At 33.5% G+C, this 19,302-nt stretch overlaps 2 protein-coding genes across 11 annotated transcripts in view; one reads left to right on the plus strand and one right to left on the minus strand.

The window, feature by feature from the left end:
* LOC142342668 (CUGBP Elav-like family member 3-A) overlaps positions 1–19,302 on the minus strand; it is a 50,047-nt gene that overhangs the window by 22,269 nt on the left and 8,476 nt on the right. For 7 of the 9 annotated variants that reach the window (XM_075394161.1, XM_075394141.1, XM_075394151.1 and 4 more), the window contains 2 exons: positions 11,765–11,813; positions 3,914–4,039 (listed from right to left, as the gene is read on the minus strand). In XM_075394161.1, coding sequence (XP_075250276.1) covers positions 3,914–4,039; positions 11,765–11,813 — 175 coding nt within the window. Of the gene's footprint in view, positions 1–3,913; positions 4,040–4,559; positions 6,193–11,764; positions 11,814–12,388; positions 12,978–19,302 lie in introns of those variants that run through there. The other 2 variants (XM_075394169.1, XM_075394186.1) reach the window with 2 other exon arrangements.
* LOC142342710 (serine/threonine-protein kinase 32A-like) overlaps positions 10,560–19,302 on the plus strand; it is a 92,924-nt gene continuing 84,181 nt past the window's right edge. Inside the window, exon 1 of one of the 2 annotated variants that reach the window (XM_075394243.1) lies at positions 10,560–10,966. The gene's annotated coding sequence lies outside the window, so the exon portion shown is untranslated. The remainder of the gene's footprint in view (positions 10,967–19,302) is intronic. The other variant, XM_075394227.1, reaches the window with a different exon arrangement.

Here is a 19,302-nt window from a genome sequence, read left to right on the forward strand (position 1 = left end):
TAAGATTTTTAATGTTCTGTAGAATTCAGAACATATTAAAATGATACGCACAAATATTGAATGTGAATGCGAAAATGAACAACGAACTAGCTAAAACCTGTTTCGAAAAATATACACACAAGGAGCAAGCTAACTGAAAAGCAAACAGGTAGTTACTGTAGCTATAACTGGCCGGCCTTGCTATGGATATGAATAAAACCGGGGAAGCGTGAACAATTTCCTTCCCTCCCTCTGTACTTTTTCACCACAAAATGAGCTCAATTAATGAAGCGAGTCTCGCATTATGGACATTAAGAGATAATAATTAACAAAAACGTGAACAAATGTACGAAATAGTTTTTCACTTTTAACAGACCAAAATAGGTGAAAATTTTTGTGATGGAAAAAGGAAACAGAATATGGGTAACGGTTAAGAGCGCCACTGGTCCGGAATTGAAAAATTACACCTTCAGGGTGTGATAAAACTGCTAGTAAAGGAGAAAGGTTATAAGTTATATAATAAAAAGCCAGAGGGCTGAAGATTAACTTTTTCAACACATTTTTTACCCGCTAATTCCCCCACCAGTCAGGCTAAATAATAACACACATCTTAAGGAATAACAAACAGCGATTTGCAAAATATCCAGTCGTGAATAAGAACAAAGAAATTTTAGCCCAGTCAAGCCACGGCACTGGCCAGGCAGCTATTGCATAACTGGTCATAGCTGAAGATATCCAGACTGTGGAGAACACTTAGTTAACACCTTGTGCTTGTTTCAACACAAATACGATTGTCGGCAATGGTTGGCCACAACACCACACTGGCTTTCTCACTAACTACATCACTCATACCCAAAATCCAATCCCCGGCTCTTTTTATTCCCACTTTTCCCTCTAATCAACTCCATCTCAAACACAAGTGCGTTATATATAACCGCGTGCCCCGCTTACTATGGCCATATATTATATTATATGTCATTGAAGCAACGCAAAGTAAGAAAAGTAAGCAAATCATTACACCCACTATATGGGGTTACAATATGCAAAAAACAGCATAACTTCAAGTTCATCAAAGGAAACGAACAACATTTTTGACATGTAAGTCGAAATATTACGGGCAATGAATTGATGTTCTATCCTTATAGAACACCCAAAATTCTCTCAACGCTCCCATTACAGGATAATTGAGGACAAACTATTTGGAGGATATAAGAATAGCTTCTAGAAAAGTCATTCATAAATAGAACTTATTTCGAGCGACTCTTTGATATAGGCCACAAAAATATCTTTTCCAGCACAATTTATGAGTTCAGAAAACCCTCAATTGACGAATCTGCGTTGAATGGTACAAACTAGTACATATTCAGAAATTGATGCCCTGTGAGAATTGGAATAAAAGTTGATATTTTATGCTGGAAAAGGGATCGCATGTTTCAGAAAGTATCAATTCTTCAGTATGCTAGTTTAAAATAGTTAAATAGAAGTATAACTAGTTTATAATATTAAACGGCAGATTCATCAATTGACGGTTTTTTGGACCCATAGAGAAGTCGATTTGAAATTCATTCCCTCAAATTCTCAGCAATCGGACAATTTGATAGCCTGCTAATTATTAAACTTCAAGCACAGCAGTAGTGAAAATAGGGAGGGTCTGTCGAACATAAAAAGGATTCCTCGACTTCTTAGTCTCGAAACCATTTCTGATGTAATCTTGCTATGTTATTCTTCTTTTTAGGGATCTTAAAACTGTGCAGCAGACCCCACCCCCTTTTCTCACGACACAGCAAATATAATTGACTAACGTCCGACTAATTTCTCACTGTCGACAGGCGGAGGTTTGCTTCTACTGCAGTCTGATTGGGTTTGGTGCTTGCGCAGGAGGGAGAATAACTTCATCAAGGGTGTTCAATTAAAGTTATTAGAGCTTATTATGGGCAACTATAATGATCTAAACTTTTTAAAAATTAACTAATTTTGCCTCACTCTTGTCTACCTTAAGTAGTAAACAGTTTCCAGCAGCTCAAAGTTGTGAAGAAAAGGTTAATTTAGATCGTGCAAAATTCAAGGCAAAAATAGTCAATCAAGAAGTCAAAACGGTCAAACAAAAAAGCCAGAGACTTCAATAACTGCTTCAAAATTCGTTCAAATGCAAAATTCACAAAATCAAAAAGGCTCGCGATTTTTGTTCCAGTGACATAATGAGTGAAACAACTATCAAGCGAGTCGGCATTCTTCCTTTACGTTGTTGTGCGAGGATGAAAAAAAGTCACAGAATATTCAACGATTTTCACAAATTTCCTCGTCCTTTAAAATATCACGAAAGGTTACCAGAACGAATTATATTTGTTCTATTTGTGAACAGTTACTATTTAACTGTTTAGTTGTTGCTTCAAATTTTAACGAATTATTGAACATGGAATGCTTGACTTGAAAAATCAGATTTCTCTTGTTAGCTTCAAACTCAAAGCTCATGAATCCAGGGAAATTTAGTTGGCAGACGCCAACAGACTGACAAATGTTAGAATCATCAGAATTATGAGGGAAAATTATTTTAAAAAATAAAACTAATAGAGCCGACAACAGACAGATTAAGTTTAGATTAATGTAAGATGAAACGTTTTCAATTCCAATCACGTTAAAACGGCTATATTCTAGCATTGCTATACTTGTATTGCTTGGCGGCAATTGAAGGCACCATCAGATTTTAATATCACAACTTAGTTATTATAAATTCATTGATGAATCTACATTCTGTGAGTTTTTCATTTGACTTATTGTAATTAATTGCTTCAAAATATAGCCCAGATTTCTGGTCTCTGATGATCAATACAAAATGAGCCTTATTCTACGCAATTTGCTACTAATTAGTTTTTTACTTGTTCGAAATGACCTAATTGTGTTCAAGAGAAGTTTCAACTGTGAAAGTGCGTTAAAAATTACAGATCGTTAGAAGTCTTACAAAAGTTGTAACCGAACTCGCTCTGCTGGAAAACGTTTCATAACAACAGACTTCGCATGGTCTCAAAATTCAAAATTGAGAGAATTTTCATGGCGAGTTTAAAGTACATAAATGCGATTATTCAAGAATATAACACTGCGGACTTTGATTGGACATCCCCATTGCCATTATTCAAGAAACAGTTGAATAATCCTTTAAGAAAAAACAAAATCGAAAACTTTAAATACTATCAATATCCGATTAATTGGTCATGTTTGATTCAGTGAACTAAGTCTTTAACGTCACCCTAACATTGAACGGCACCCCAACAGGACTCAAAAATGTTTGTTGGAGCACAATTTCAGAATAAGGTCGGACAAAGATCTATGTAAGAATATTGTAGTAAAATTGCAGAAATTATTGTGCAAAATTTTTCCAGATGGATGCAATATCTGGCTGTACTTTCTCACAAGTCTTTTTCAAAATCAAATAACTTTTTCCTCTTCCGCCGAAGACAAAAAAAAAACTTGACAATGAAATTTGTTCTTTTTTGCTAACTAATGTAACAAAATTTTTTTGAGTACTTTTTTAAAGTTAAAAACAAAGAATAGTAGAAAAAGCAGCTCTCAGTTTTGGGATCCGAACTGAGAAGGTTTAATGCAAACACGAAAAAGATTCTCGAGGAAAAGGATCTGAAAAACTGCGAACAAATATTGATTAACAATTTTTCTGTTTGGATTTTAGTAAAAATACAACCCGATTAGGCATCGTTATCTTTCTAATATTCAAATGGCTCAGAGTAAAATGTTATTAAATTCAAGTAGAGTTTAGATTATCAGCAGCAATATCAGATCAGAAAATTTTGATCTCATTTTCAAACTGCTGAGCTTGAAGATTGACAATTGATTTAATACTGCTAATAGGGCGAATTCTTATTTTTCAGTTTGAAACACCCACGCTTGATCAGTTATGATTATAGATGGTAATTTTGGGTACCTTTGCTCTGTCCGTTCGTATCTCGAAGGATGGTGCATTCCTCGATTGTGCCAAAGTCACCAAACAATTTCTTCAGATCGTCCTCATTCTGTGTTTTACCCAACATTCCCACGAACACTTTCCTGTCTAAAACAACAAACCAATTCACACTTCAATTATACTACTACACGCTGTCTCAGAAATCAATTGAGAATAGCTAGTTTGAGAAAAGATTAAAAGCGGAAACGCAGCATTAATCTAAAAATTTTAGAAGTCTAAGAACTTTCTTGAACGATTTAACTTTCGCTTGTTCAAACACTTTTATATCAGGATATTTAATAACTTCACTGACTTTATATTTTGTTCTAAACTATTGAGCTTTTTTCGTTTCCAGTAATTAAGGGAACGTCTTAAGGTGGTTCATTTTGAAGTTGAAAAGACTAATTTGGTTGAAAAGACTAAATCTGATTGGCTTTAAATTTTTTTTTCAAACTGAAAACCATTGATGATGTTGACGGTGATCGCTTATGCTGCAAATGAAACTTAATTTTGACCAATGAAAGTAAAGACATTTCCCTAAAATTCCATTTTCACATTTTTTGTAAAAAAATAAGTAGAACTTGAGAATTAAAAGATGTCATAATTAATTAAGCGTGAGTAAACTTACACCCAGCAATTCTAGCAGTGGTACTAATAAAACTATGCTTAGGATCATCAATAAAAATGTTGGTTAAACTCATTTTTTGCTGTTCTCAATGAACGAAATAATGAATTCTGAATGAAACAGTGAATTGATAAGTACTGAATTGAAGATTTAACGAATTAAACTAAGAAGGCACTGATTAAGTAACTGTTGTAATTAAGGTGGTAATTACAATATGAAGAATCACAGAATTAAAATATGTTCAAAATACAGCTAATTAATCTAAAATAGTAAATTTGAGAAGTTGAGCGAAAAAAAAATTAATGCTACCCAAACGCTATATCAACTAAAATCTACACATACACATACTGATGTGGGTTTTAAGTAAACAGCAGTCCACGGGGAAAAGTGTTAGTAAGTTTGGTAATGGAATAATTTTAATTCAAGAAGAAGCAGCGCAGAACTTAGAGTGGTCGAGAGACGGGGACAGATATGCAAATTAATCACTACTACATTAACTAGTTACACCACTATCTCTTTGCTCGCAATTATGGAGAGAATCTTGCAGCTTATAAATAATAAACAAGCTTTGAACCCGGTTCTGAAAAAAAACGAGGGGTAAGCAAATCTCTTATTGGGCAGTTTGGGCAAATCCAGGTGATCGAGGATAAATATCAGAAAGAACAGGGATTTAAAAATATGTGAATAAAAGATCAGTTGTAATTTATAAGCACCTTCGTTAGATTATAATCTTGTGAGGACAAAGTAGGGTCGGGTTTCTGTTCACAAACATAGGCAGCATTGGTGTGATAACTGCATTAAGCCGGGGGTGGGTGTCGTGCGTGTAAGTGATGAAAAGGGGAAAAGTGAATATTTAATTGGGCCAAACCGCTCACTCAATTACTTTCATTTGCATACTACGTAAAACAACCTACACTATCATCAACACCTTAGTAGTCTATACCTTAAGAGTAGGCTCGGGTATTTTTTAAAAAAAATAAAGGAAGAAACGCAACGGCGTCCAGGTTATGATATACAATGCTTCCAATGTATCAAGTTATTGCAAAGAGTAATATCACGATAAAATTAGCAATTCTAAGAGAAACCTTAAGCTATAATTGGTCAAAGTTTTCACATGATTCATGTTTGTATCAAATATGCACTAATCGATCAAAGCTCAAAAAAATTTCTCTTACTTTTAACCGATTGCAAGAGAAAAACCGAGACTAACAAAAGTTTGGTAAATTTGATGAAATAGGCGATATTTGATAACTTCGGCACAAACTTGCAAGAAATAGTTCGAAATCGCCAACTTAGCGGTTAAATAAGACAAAATTGGAAGTATGGAAAGCGGGCGATGTGTGTGAAACCCGCTAGGGTATTTGACAATTGTTCACAGATTGCGAAATGAAAGGTAAAATTCAAATCCACTGGTCTGAATTGTAAATTGATGGATTGTCTCCCCAATCGCAACGACAGATAGAACACAAGGATGAGTGGTAATAATAACTAATACTGACTGGGATTGTAATTATAACTTAAATGGGAATCACAATAATAATAGTAATAATAGCTATCTTCTAACTACCTCTGCTAAGGAGAAGTGAGTTCAAAGGGCGGAATTTTATTCCACTCTCTTCTGCAAAGATTCCACACCATCAGTTGTAGTTAAGAGTTGCCAAAAACTGGCTATAGATACAAAAAAGAAACAGACTTAACTATGTATTTCATGTATGTATGTATGTATGTATGTATGTATGTATGTATGTATGTATGTGTGTAGATGTGAGAAAGTCCATTGATGTGTTCACGCGCGTACTTGTATGTGTGTTTGTGTGTATCTGTGTGTGTGTGTGTGTCTGAGGAACGACTTGGGGAATGTTGGTTGGGGGTTATATGGGGCATTAAATATGCTGATTTGCTAAATATGCAAATGGGGACCCTTCATCACTGCTTTGATATTAGCAGAAACACGCAATGCTCTCATTAACAAAAAAGACACCAGCTCACAACAATTCCATCTCTCACCTCAACTTTTTTTACAACCCGCCTTCCTTTAAGATATTTTGTCCACAAATTCATGCAAACAAAGTTGATATCCAAAATTAGCTCTCAAATTCCACCCAAATTTGGTTTATTAATTGTGTCTCAAGAAGTCTCAAAAAACTACAAAAAAATATCGTCAAGATTAAAAATCTTTAATTTTAATGACAAAATTATAACAAAAAGACTACAGAAAATGTAGGGATTAAAAACTTTTCCGACTTTGTATAAAACTAAGAGTAGAAGAAACAAAAAAAATAATTTTTTCAGTTCAGACCGCAGTGCGATGTGAAAACAAAAGTGATCGGCGGTGTTGGGGTGAAATTATGATCTAATCAACTTCAAAAGGGAACTCTAATATCCTCCAAATTAAGTCCCAAGTCTAGAGTCATCTTCAATTTATAGCCTTATTTACTCTTTTCTTCACAATTCTTTCCTAACCCGGGCGAATCAAATACACAACTATACGCGGTATGGGCTCTATTTTTTCAGTCAAAAAATTTTAGTGGGTGAAACTCAACAAGTAACACGACTAAGTTAAATAGCATTTTTATAAAGTATAAAGAGCAAGAAGTTCGCAAAATGTACACTACACATTAGCTGACCCTGTTTACTTATTTAGGCCATAGTAGTAATTGTTTTTAAACCGGATATTTGGAATCGTAAATTGAAAATTTGCATAATTTGCACAGGATATTGTTTTTCTACCGCTCGTCTCAATTTCAAATTTTTTAGAACCAGGTCACCAAGTCTCATTGGTGCCTTAGCTGGTTTTTCTGAAAAAAATTCTTGCTGAGCAAACGCTCGGGGTACAAAATTTTTATATAACAGTTTCTGCTTAACAAAGTTTTCAATGAACATCTTAGCTGAAAATTTTATTATAAAGCAACTTTACGTTGAGAGCTTTTGAACATTTTTTTTTCTGTTGTTTGCTTGGTGATTTAACCAGTTTTCACTTTATCGCCTAATTGCCGTGTAGAAAAAAAATATCCTATAATATTTAGCGGTTCTCAATTTTAAACGAGAAAAAGGCCTACCTTTTGTGCGAGTCCATTTATGCAATTAATCGAAATCCGCCGACTTCCCCAAAACTCCCAAATTTTACAATGAACAAGAGAACCGAAAAGGTACAAGCTTTTAAGCAATCTAAGGATGTCCCGAAAAGCTCCCTGAAAAATGGGAAAAACCTAGATTGGCAAATTACTCTGCTTAATGTGGGCAAATTACTACAACTGTGGTAAGAATAGAGACTGGTGCTGTATGAACCTATTCGTGGTCTAGTTTAAAATAGGAACAGAGTACAGGTAGCGAAGAGACTCACAAATAGACAAATGCTCAATTTGCAAAAGTAAACACAAACAAGAAAATAACGAAAATAACTAATTGAAATTGCTTTTTCTATTCCCGGCTCGGGGACAATTTGTTTGTAGGATGTCATACAAGGAAACTGTACATACAAAAAGCACACAAACTACACAGTGCTTAAACAAAGACAAACTCTAAATTTTTAACCAAGATTAAATGAATGGATAAATTTTAACTAGATTTTGTGCCGCTTCTGTTCAAAAATGGAGATGTAATCGAAAATATTGAACAACTCGGAGACAATTGTACAAGCAGGGATCGATGTTGCAAGTTGAATAAACGTGGTTACCATAAAGCAATGAATTTCATGACGCTTGTAGACACGAAAAGCGATTCGGAATAAATTTGCATAAACTAATAATTGAAATTTATCGTTTCAACTAGCACCAATTTGTCGCCTCGTTCAGATGCAACTTGATTTAGTATTCAATTTTTCTTAATTTTGCTTTAAAGTGAAAAAAAATTACTAAAATGTTGGAACGCAATAAACTGCACAGATGCAAAGTTAGGTCTGATAACAATAAAAAATATTAAAACAGTAGTTGCAATTCTTGAGGTTTAAGCAATTCAGTTATTTAGTATCAATTGTTGATAATAAAGTACCAAATATCGAATACAACAAATCTTGATGACTGTTAAACTCCTTTGTTTAAAAATGAACCATGACAATAGGATGTTTTATTTATGTGAAAAAAGTTCATATGTATAAGAATGTGACAAAATGTGTGAAAAAATAGTTGAGATGGAACGAAAAAATCAGTGAGATTTGTTTACATTTGCGGATCAATTATGTAAACAACGTGGCTCGGCGCATCATCCCGCGAAGTCAAATATCTTTTCCCTTCTTTCAACTGCGCAGAAAAGGTTCAAGTGGAATAAATAAACTGGGCAATAAACAAGTTTCAAAAATTTTGCATATTTACCCACAAAAGGGGCTCCATTTTTAAACAATAACCTAGAAATATTTGATTCTGCAGCTATTTATTTTCGTACAATTCCAATAAGTTAAAATTGGCCTATTTTGGGTGGAAATCAACAAGCTTTAGTTTGGCATAAAAATGGTTTGAGATAAAAAAAACTGACAAAAGTAACCACAGACCAAGCTTAATTAGTTCACAAATTAGTAAAGGCGTATTATAAATTTAAAAAGAAACTCAAAAATAATATTAATGACTGATTCGTGAATTTGATTGCTCTGTCACATTCGATTTGAAAGCCGGAAAAAATGAAACACTTGGGGATTTTCAGTAATATAGTTTAAGTTTCTATATCCGTTATAACTATGTAATAAGCTATAAAAACAGTTCCAATATTAATACTTTCGATGTTATATACAGCGCAGTTAGGACAATAACTAGACGAAATATTATTATAACTAGTGATAGTTAGTACTGGTTATCAAGATATAAGTCAAGTTTGCCCGCCGTGGAAAACACGTTAGCAGCAGATAGGAAGCGACAGGACATATGCTGAGGAGAGGATGATATTCGCGAGGTATTTTTCATTTTTCCTTTATTTCCATAATTCTTGTTATTATTGCCTGCCTATTCCACAGGGCCAAAAGTGGGAATATGCGGTGAATATTTGGAATGAGAAGACATAAAAATAAGAGATAAATTAAACCATTGACATTATGAGACAGAGCTTTAGCAGAGGCAGAAGTATTAATGGTAGGGTAGCTAACAGTCACGGAGAACAATGCAAGTTGTAAAAGCGAAAGTAATAACGATAGAAAGACAAAGGATTAATAAAGGTAAAAGATACTACTTCATAATTCCATAATAACATCCAGACTCTGTTAAATATATACTGCAATACAGCCCAAATCGAACCATCCGCAACCCAAAAAAATCAAGCTTCCAACCAATGCTTGGTCTCTGATATTCGCCTTAAAAACTTAATTTGTTTTTTTATATAAAAGCTGTTTAAGAGTGTCGGTAAATCCTTAAATTTGAATTCTGAAAAATGTTCTATTAAGTTGTTTTTATCAAAAAAAAGCTTTGCAATTATTGTCTAAGACATTTTTTGTCTTTGTTTTTATCAGCTTTATTTATTGATGCAAAATATATAACATAGCTATGTACAATTAAGTTTTCAAATATAACTGCAAATAGTGGGAGCAAAAAGAAACGCTTTGTTTCTAAACCGTGTTGAACTAGCAATGGAATAATGAGTTTTTCTACATTGAGACACTTGCAAATTTGAATGACAACTTTTAGCACGAGTGCCGATTGTTTGTTAAAAGAGGGATAAAACTCGGAGATTGGTTAAACATCTCTTGATTACTTCATTAATAAAAATTGCATCTAAAGTAACAATGTACTACCATTGTACTACACATTTACAAGGCGCCCTTTTGTATGTACTAAAACAGCTGATGAGCTGAAATGGAAAAACGATGAAACTAAGCAGGACAAGAGCTCACGATGTCGAGTTCATTTCAATCATTTGAAAAGATACATTTACACGGAAACAAATTCCAAATTGAATATTGAAACTTATTTACCATTACGCGTTTCTTATACCAAACGATCTGTGTTTGCAATTCATGATTGAATTTAAGGATCAAAACATTTAAAACTGAAATCTAGCTTACTGGCTAAGTTCTAGATGCAATCTCGTTATACAAAAACAGTCAAACTTCAATTCACTGTTTTGAGAAAATATTCTCGACATTTTTAAAAGTTTTGAAACCATAATTCAATATTCATGTTTCATTGTTTGCCACAAAAAACATCTAACCTCTGTGATAAAAAAAACACCTGTGATGAATAATGCTACGTCTAATTTCGCTAAACAGCAAAAATGCTATGCAACAAAAAAAACGTTACGCAAAGTTATGTCAGGCAGGCTTATAAAGCTACTTTTTGGCTAGTGAACAATTCAAAACTTTGTTATTTTTACGATTCTCTAAATTTTGTGAACAATTTTAAAGCTGACGTGAACACTTTTCAGCTCTGACAAAAATTGCGATCAAAAACGTGAATAAAGAAGCAAATTAAAACTGACTTGTCTTTCCTTGAGTAAGTGAAGTTGAAGCCGTTTCTTCCATCCTAACCATAGCAACTTTCTACTCCAGCGGCGATGGCAATAGTTATTTACTGACTTTCACTCCAACCAATTATAACCAGGTAACCAGGCAGAGAGAGGGGTTAATTATGTTCACGCTGGATCAAAGAGGGGCGCCGGAATTGGAAATTGACAGCCAGGGGCAAGTTTGTTAATTATAAACTGTCACCTCTTTAATGCACTTTAATACCGCCACTGAGCATCACTTTAAGTTCTGTTTCACCATCTCAATTTATTCTGCCTCCCTTTATAAATTGGTTAGGTCTTAAGAAATTTCCAGCCGGATTAAGCATTACACCAAAACCATCATCACATCATTAGCATCAGAATCATTTTCATTATCTGGTCACCAGATCCGAACGGTACTGACCAATCTCTTAAAAAGCGCCTTTTATACGCCGCCGTATATTTGAGCGAAATAGAAGTATGTAGGAAAAACTGATACAGAAACCTCGACACAAAGTGAAAAAAAACATCACTCCGCCATCTTGCGATACACTACGGCGGCTGAATAACGGATATACTTTCGTTAAAAGACTGACACACATTTGTAAGCAAGATATCTTTCCAGGCAATATTTATCTTTTTGAACACAATTTCAAAAGATCGAAAAAAATACAGATTCAGGTATTTGGAGTTTTGCGATTTGAAATTTTTTCCGCGTTCCGTCTAACTACGCAGTTGAAAATTAATGACAGAAGTAACTCTCGACATTAAGCGAAAAATTAAACTTTCGGAAAGGTTTGACTCACCTCCTTTGTTCTCTGGATCTGCCGGCTTCACCTGGATCGCCCGCGTCATCTAAAACAAAAAACCCGTTGAGTTTTCATAACTGAAGAATGGTCGTTGGACAAAATTAGGTTAAATACAATTTGCAATTATTAATAGGCAATTATTTATTCGCTATAACTCAACTTCAGTTCAAGATTACCTGAAAAGATTAAATCAGGCGTGCAGCAATAAATGCACGCAAAGCAGTTGAAATTTGCTTCATTTTTAACAACAAATTTTCACAACAAATTTATAAACGGCACATTTATTTAAAACAGGTTGATAGAAGCCTATTTGCCAAAAATTTTCTCGTTGAAAAAAATACAAGCTGTCAAATTGCGAACAAATTATATGAATAATATACCTAACATCTAATGAGCAGCGAAAAACCTTGCAGGTTAATTTTGAAAAACTATTACCGCAAAAAAACTTTGAACACGAAATTCTTCGGCTCCTCCTAACAAAATGTATAATATGAACAAAATAGTTGAAAATGTGAGTAAAAAAGAACACATTACCTTCTGATCTTTTGAACGGGAAGTTCTCTAAGTTAACTAATCATTCCAATTGAAATATTAAATGGTTGAGCAAAGATGAAGTCTTACTTTATTGACGGGAACAAGCACCTTGAGAGGCGACGGAGTCGTCAAGATCATATCCATTAACATACACTTTCCCAGGTAATCTTGTCTACTCAAACTAATCAATAAGTAAACAGACAGCAGCTTAACTGTTAAACTAACAGATTAGCAAACAAGCGCCTCCGTCTATCACAGATACCCACAAATACAAACGGGGAAAAGCTACAGAAATTAACAATTTTTATAGCATAAAAACACCAAAAATGGCGCAAGTTTTTAAATTTATGAATGCGACAATAAAAACAATATACAGAAATCAATGATGATTAACGCTGGCCTCAATTTTTAAGCAACTTAGATGTGAAGGGATAGTGCGCAAGTTTTGGCGATTAATATTACGATTAGTTCACACGGCTAAGGGTACGCATTTAGAAGTCATAGGAGCAAAAGGGGATAACAAATGCGAATGTGGGTTAAAGGGTCAAAAATTAACAAATCTATGCAAATTTTCTTCCTTCATCTTAACGTTTTTCTATATTGTAAACGACCACGCTAATTTATCAATTGCACATAAACAAATTCTCATGGAAAAAACGTTTATTAAACTAAAATGACCAAAACATTGCGAAAACGCGTTTATTATGCCTCAGATTGAAAATTCCCCCAAAAGTAAAGAAAAAATGGAAGAGAACAAAAAGTTCTTTAAGATCGAATTTGGGATCCGTTTAGGATGTAATGCAAATAAATATGGTCGCGCAGTAAAATATGTTGCGGATTTTAGTCAGCGGGCAGAAATAAAACGTCGATATTTTTCATATCTTTTTACAAGAAAGGAAGATACAACACATTTAGGGTAGTAATATTATATAATAGCCCTGTTTAGTAATGATGCATCCAACACCAACATGCATATCAATTTTCCCAATTTTTAAAATAAATTCCCTTTTTCCCACTATCAGAAGTGGGCCAAAAGAATGTAGCCTCAATTTGGCGCGATTAGAAGCGGTGGCCGGTCTCACTACAGTAAAAACTCGTTGGTGTTAGAAAGTGTAAAAATTTGTACTTTCAACATATTATCAAATACTTAAATTGTACTTTTAATATCGCAAATAGGTTTGTATCTTTTATTCACGTGGGTGCAGAGCAGAGGCCAGGAACAAACAATACTCTGAGGAATAAATGTGTTGAATAAAAAGGGGGCGATGATTAAAATATTAACATTTTCAATAAGATGTCAAAAACTGTTCAGGTTGAACGGTGAAATTGTCAAAAGGTGTGTGATCACATAATGCTCCCTTCCCGCTAATGTAATAATGGACAAACAAACAAGAAAGTGTAAACAAAAAATAACTAAATAGATTATAAATCAGTATATGCACATTGAAAAACAAGCACTTAACATAACTAAAAACGGACCATAATGGCCTAATTTTGTTCAAACCTCAAATCTATTAATTAAAACGAAACACTAAAACGTACAATTTTGTGATAAACAAGGCGAAAATGCTGAGGAAAAATCGCTTAAAACTGCATTTGTTCATTGCACGTTTTTGAAGATTCCTCCGAAAAGATTATCAGATTTGCACTTTTAATTAAATCTGCCGACGAACCGCCTAAAATGTCAACGCGCACAGTGGAAAAGGAAACAAAATCAGGGAGCACAAAGGCACAACAGGTAAAAAGATCCAACAAAAATAGCCCAAGATAAATTGAACATTGAGTGTTGAATGTCTTACCTTCAGCGATTTGCCTCCAAAATTTCTCTTCATTTTGTAACAAGAACAAGGTTATAATGTAGACAAATTAAAAAGCTAACAGAAAACACACAATTCATGTATCTACATACATATAAATATAATGCTATAAAACATTCCCCCGTTTACAAAAGCTACCTTTTCCTTTAATCATTTCTTTTCTGATGAAATTTGCGATGATAACGTTTCAGAATTCACACTTAAACAAGAAAAATTGAGAATGAAGCGAATAATTGCAGCTCTAATAAGATGAAACCAGCTCCTGTGCTAATCATAGCGCTAAAATAAACAAAGAACTACTGTTTCAACTTTTCAGTTTTGATGGAAAATTAAACCGACACTCAACTGATTATTAAAGGTACTTAAAGTGGTTCAAAAATTCAAATACTAAACCGGGGGATGTCGAACAAATATTCTAATTTTGCTTAATTAGTGTTAATTTTTACGTTTAGTTTAATGAGCCCAATTTTTTGTTTGTCAATAAACAAAGACAGTGCCATTTGAAAAGCAAACTTGCAGCATGAAATTTGTAATAACCGAATGACTAAACAGCAGACGAAGTGACATAGAGTCGTTTCAAAATAGCACACCTAGGTAAAATTTCCCTAGATTATTCAAATAGCACAGCGGAATTATTGTGAATTTTTACTTGCAAATTATTCACACCTAGGGAATAATTTATTGCAGCTGTTTCTTTTCCGCTGTAATAGGAATGCTCGAAACCTACTAATTTTTAATTTTTTAGTATTAATAGTATTAATAACCAATACATATTTTTTTTTCAAACGAAGAAGTGGATGAGAATTTACAATGACTATAGCGTTTTTGTCAACCGCGACAAAATGACCAGAAACTTAACATTTTCAGTTTTTAACACGCAAAACAACGACTAAGTTAGATGCCAACGTTGTTGACACAAAACCATTAATATTTTCAAGCAAATTCACAACACCTCCATTGAATGGAAGCGAACAACCCATAAATTGAAAACTTTCTTACTTTTGTTCTTTAATTGAACAAGGAGGCTCGGTAATGTGCGTTCGCACATAATGCTCCGACCCCGCTCACACATTCTTGACTGAATTGGTTACCAAATGTGGAAGAGATATAAAACTTACAGAAATATACATATAGTTCAACAAATCGATAATGCAACTTAAAAAACACGTTGAAGGGTCGATGAAATTCATTTTTGATAGGACTAAATAAGACAATCCTAAAAACCAAATAAACGTTAATTACGACCAAAACTCGATATCTAAATTTAAAAAATTTTGCGCTAAGTTTAATTGAACTTTTTAATTTTACCGCTATTTGTGCTTCTTTGGAGTCTCAACTGCTTCCCATGGAGATATAAATAAACATTTTATTAATTTCAGTTAATATCTGATTTCAATCATTGGGAAATTGTTTTCAAATGTAGAAACATAATTTTGAACTTCGACCCTTTTTGCGCTTTTTCCGTCGAAATGTTGCCCAGTCGCATTGAGGAGAGGTCCCATGTGTGTTCTAATGAAGTATTTGTTTATTTGCTTTCTTCGATTTTTTTCTGATGCGAGTTTGATTTTGATATTTTTTTTATAAAATAAACTTGCATCAGAAATAAATTAAACACAGCAGATAAACAAATACTTCATTAGATCATATATGGGACCTGTCCTCAATGCGACTGGGCAACAGTTCGACGGAAAAAGCACAAAAAGGGTCGAAAATATGTTTTTACATTTGAAAACAATTTCCCAATGATTGAAATCAGATATTAACTGAAAACTCTAAAATGTTTATTTATATCTCCATGGGAAGCAGTTGAGACTCCAAAAAGAAGAACCAACACCGGTGAAACTAAAAAGTTGAATTAAACTTTGCGCGAAAAGGGGAAATGAAGCCGTTGAAACCATAATTGTGTCAAGAAAAACATTGAAAATGTTCAATTGCGCAATTTGTCCAATCGGACCTTCAATTAGTGTTATAATTTAAAAAAGAAACAAAAACCCTATCAAACGTACAATTATAAAAATCAAGCATTTTATAAAATCTCGTAGTAACAAAGCCGAGAAGCAAATAGTTGAAATAAAAGCCGTTATAAAGATCAAAATAATAATTCACTGGAAATCGACCAAAAATTGATCTCAAAATTCTACATAAGTCGTGATCAGACATCAGATTTCAAATAAAAGGGATGGACTAACTTGCAAGACCTCAGGAAGCCATTTGATTATGAGACTAAGTCACAAGACTACTAAATAACAACAAATGCAGGCTGAAAACATTCATTTAAAGTCATTAAAACAATAAGCTATCAGCTGAAATTTCAAAATAGGTGCAATCATGTCTTGACGAAGCAATTTAGCCCTATCATTATCAGGTTAACAACAAAAACAAAGACAAAGACAAAAATATCTACTAAAATCACCAAGAGAATTGTGTCTCAGCCAAAAAAAATATATTCCAGAAAAACTATGAACGTTTTCAAAGCATGCTATCCTACAATTGGACCAGTCAATAATGTGATAATTCGACAGGGAAACAAAGTGCACCTATAAAATGGTTTTTTTGAAAACTCGTAAAATTCAAACCAACAAAACATTAGTTAAACAAAAAACCGTTCCAGAAGTTAATTTATAACTCAGAAATATTGGGTTTTGAAAGCAAAACACAAATCCATAAAATTATACGAAACTTTTTATACAAGCCATTAAAACCACGAGCTTATTAACTCTAAAACTATATTATATGTTCGTTTGACCTCTAATTTTTGTAAACAGTATCTGTCAATAACTGGGCCCTAATTTGAACTTTTGGCAGTAATTTACATAAAATCTGTAAATGCGAAAATATTTTAAAAAGGCTGCGTACCAACAAAACCTAAAAATTTTTTTAATGTGGATCCATGGTGAGATTAAAATCAGCCCTGATTTTGCTGCGCGTCTAAAGAAACACTTCAATGTTCAAACGGAGACGAAAGGATCAACAACAATTTTCGCAGTAAATCAAAAATAATGGCATTTTGTAAAATTATCGCTTTTACGCTTTTGTTTATTTTTGCAAGATTCTGGCTAAAATATAAATCCAGAAGACTTTTAAAACCAGCAGAAGTACAGCCAGCTCCTTTTTGAAGTTATAAAGAATATTTCCACAAGTTAATTCACAAATGTTTAAATTTAAAGAAAATTTAAAGAAAATGTGTGGAATAAAACTGGTTCGAGGAATAAAACTTTCTAGCCTTGAATGCAATCAGGAAAATGCTTTCTGGTGGGGATAGCAAAAACAGTAGACGTAGTCAGGTTTCAGAAAGTTAGAGCGATCGAAAGGACATCAACTAATAGAATATATTGCAAAAAAATTGGCCACTAAAATAACAATTTAGTTGTCATTTGGCAACTTGAAAGGAGACTTGGTAATGTGCGTTTGCAACTACTTTTCGAACCCCCGCTCTTCCATACTTTTTAAGTAATTGTCTATCAAATAAAATAATGCCCCATTAGAGGGCAAATGAGGTCTGCTAGTAATGAGGTTACCGAACACGACCAACTACAAAATGAAAACAACAAGAAACATTGCTTATGGCACAAACTCAATATCTATTTCATTAAAAACTCAATATGAAAGTCAAAAATGTATTGAATAAACCCTAAACTAAACAAATTAACTTGTAATTCACCAGAAAGCCTATAGGACCTGCCCCTAAGGATACTAGGGATGAAGTAGACAAAAAGGGGCGGAAGTTTAAAAGTCACTTAGATTTTTTTTTGAAACCAAATGGTTTAAAAATAATATCAACCACAAACTTTCAAATAAAAAACACTTAACCAAATAACGAGGAAACTTTTAGGAAGCCACTATGATCTTCTACTGAGGAGATTAAGTATAAAAAAGGATTACAAAATTACAACGAATACTGGCAGAACTCAAAACACTTTTACGAAAAACAGTATAGAAACCCTTAAAACCGGAAGCTATTAACTTATCAAATAAATTCATTTATACTTCCGGACAGAACCATAATGCAGAGCCTTTTCGTTCTCCAGCATTTGTCATATCACTACAAAAAGAACGACAAATAAGGGCAAAAACAAAAATGCCATTGAGTTTTATGAGAAAACTTTTTTGAAGTCGTTATAATTAAGTCGTTACATGTTACAAATGTATATAAAACAAATAAGAGCAGTTCAAAGTCATAATAGCCAGTAGGTAACAAAAGAAAGCATTGTAAAAGACATTTAAAAAGTTTGAAAAAATAGAATATCTTTAAAAAAATTCATTGACCCAGAAAGTCCGACTAAATCCAGGAGGAGGCCAAGACTAGCCGTCATATTGCTGAGAGACCATTAGAAACAGGTTTGAAATATCGGTGAAATAGATAACTTGGCAATGAAAATTTTATGAGTTTACAAAGATCTTTTCAGCAGTTTTTTTAATTCCGTTATTCCAAAAAATTGAGCAAAAATTACGGCAAATGTGAACACCGGAAATAAAAAGAAATTTAAAGAAACTTTTTATTTTTTCTACGATGGACTGGCTTTCGGATTACACCACCTACAACTCTATAAGCTGAAGATATCGATCAGCCACAACTGAATAGAAAGGGCTGAGCATATAGTCCCCCATACACACACAAACACAAACACACATACACACACACACACACACACACTCACTCAGGTGGTCCAACAATCCTTGCAAACTTCAATTCTCTAATTTTTGTATCTACATTTTGACAAATCATGGAATCAATGTCATCTCCAATTGAATTTTAAGAGCTAAAGAATAATAGATAGCCTGTATTACCATGTTAGGCTCAACACAAAAATCGAGAAATCGATTGTAAAATAAGACCCAACTATTTCATGGTCGTTTATCTAAAAAATTTGTTCGGTATATATTGAACCAGAACCATAGACACTGAGGGTAACCATACCGCCAACCCAGTCTTTTTTTGCATAAGACAAATACTTGATCATAGGTGTTAAATGTTCCATCATTTTACGCAGATATTTTCTCGTTTATTCATTGAAAGGCTTGTGTTTATATACATGCGGATATTGAAAATCACATTTTTTTAAATTTGAACTAAAAAGTCGAGGAATCTGATTTCACACTGCCCAGCACTGAGACTATCCTGAGACGAAAATGATCAAAATTGATCTTACATTTTTCTATTGACGAGCTTATGCTGATTATTTT

This window comes from Convolutriloba macropyga, chromosome 1 (genome assembly GCF_964194025.1).
Source record: "Convolutriloba macropyga chromosome 1, txConMacr16.3, whole genome shotgun sequence".
Lineage (NCBI taxonomy): Eukaryota > Metazoa > Xenacoelomorpha > Acoela > Convolutidae > Convolutriloba > Convolutriloba macropyga.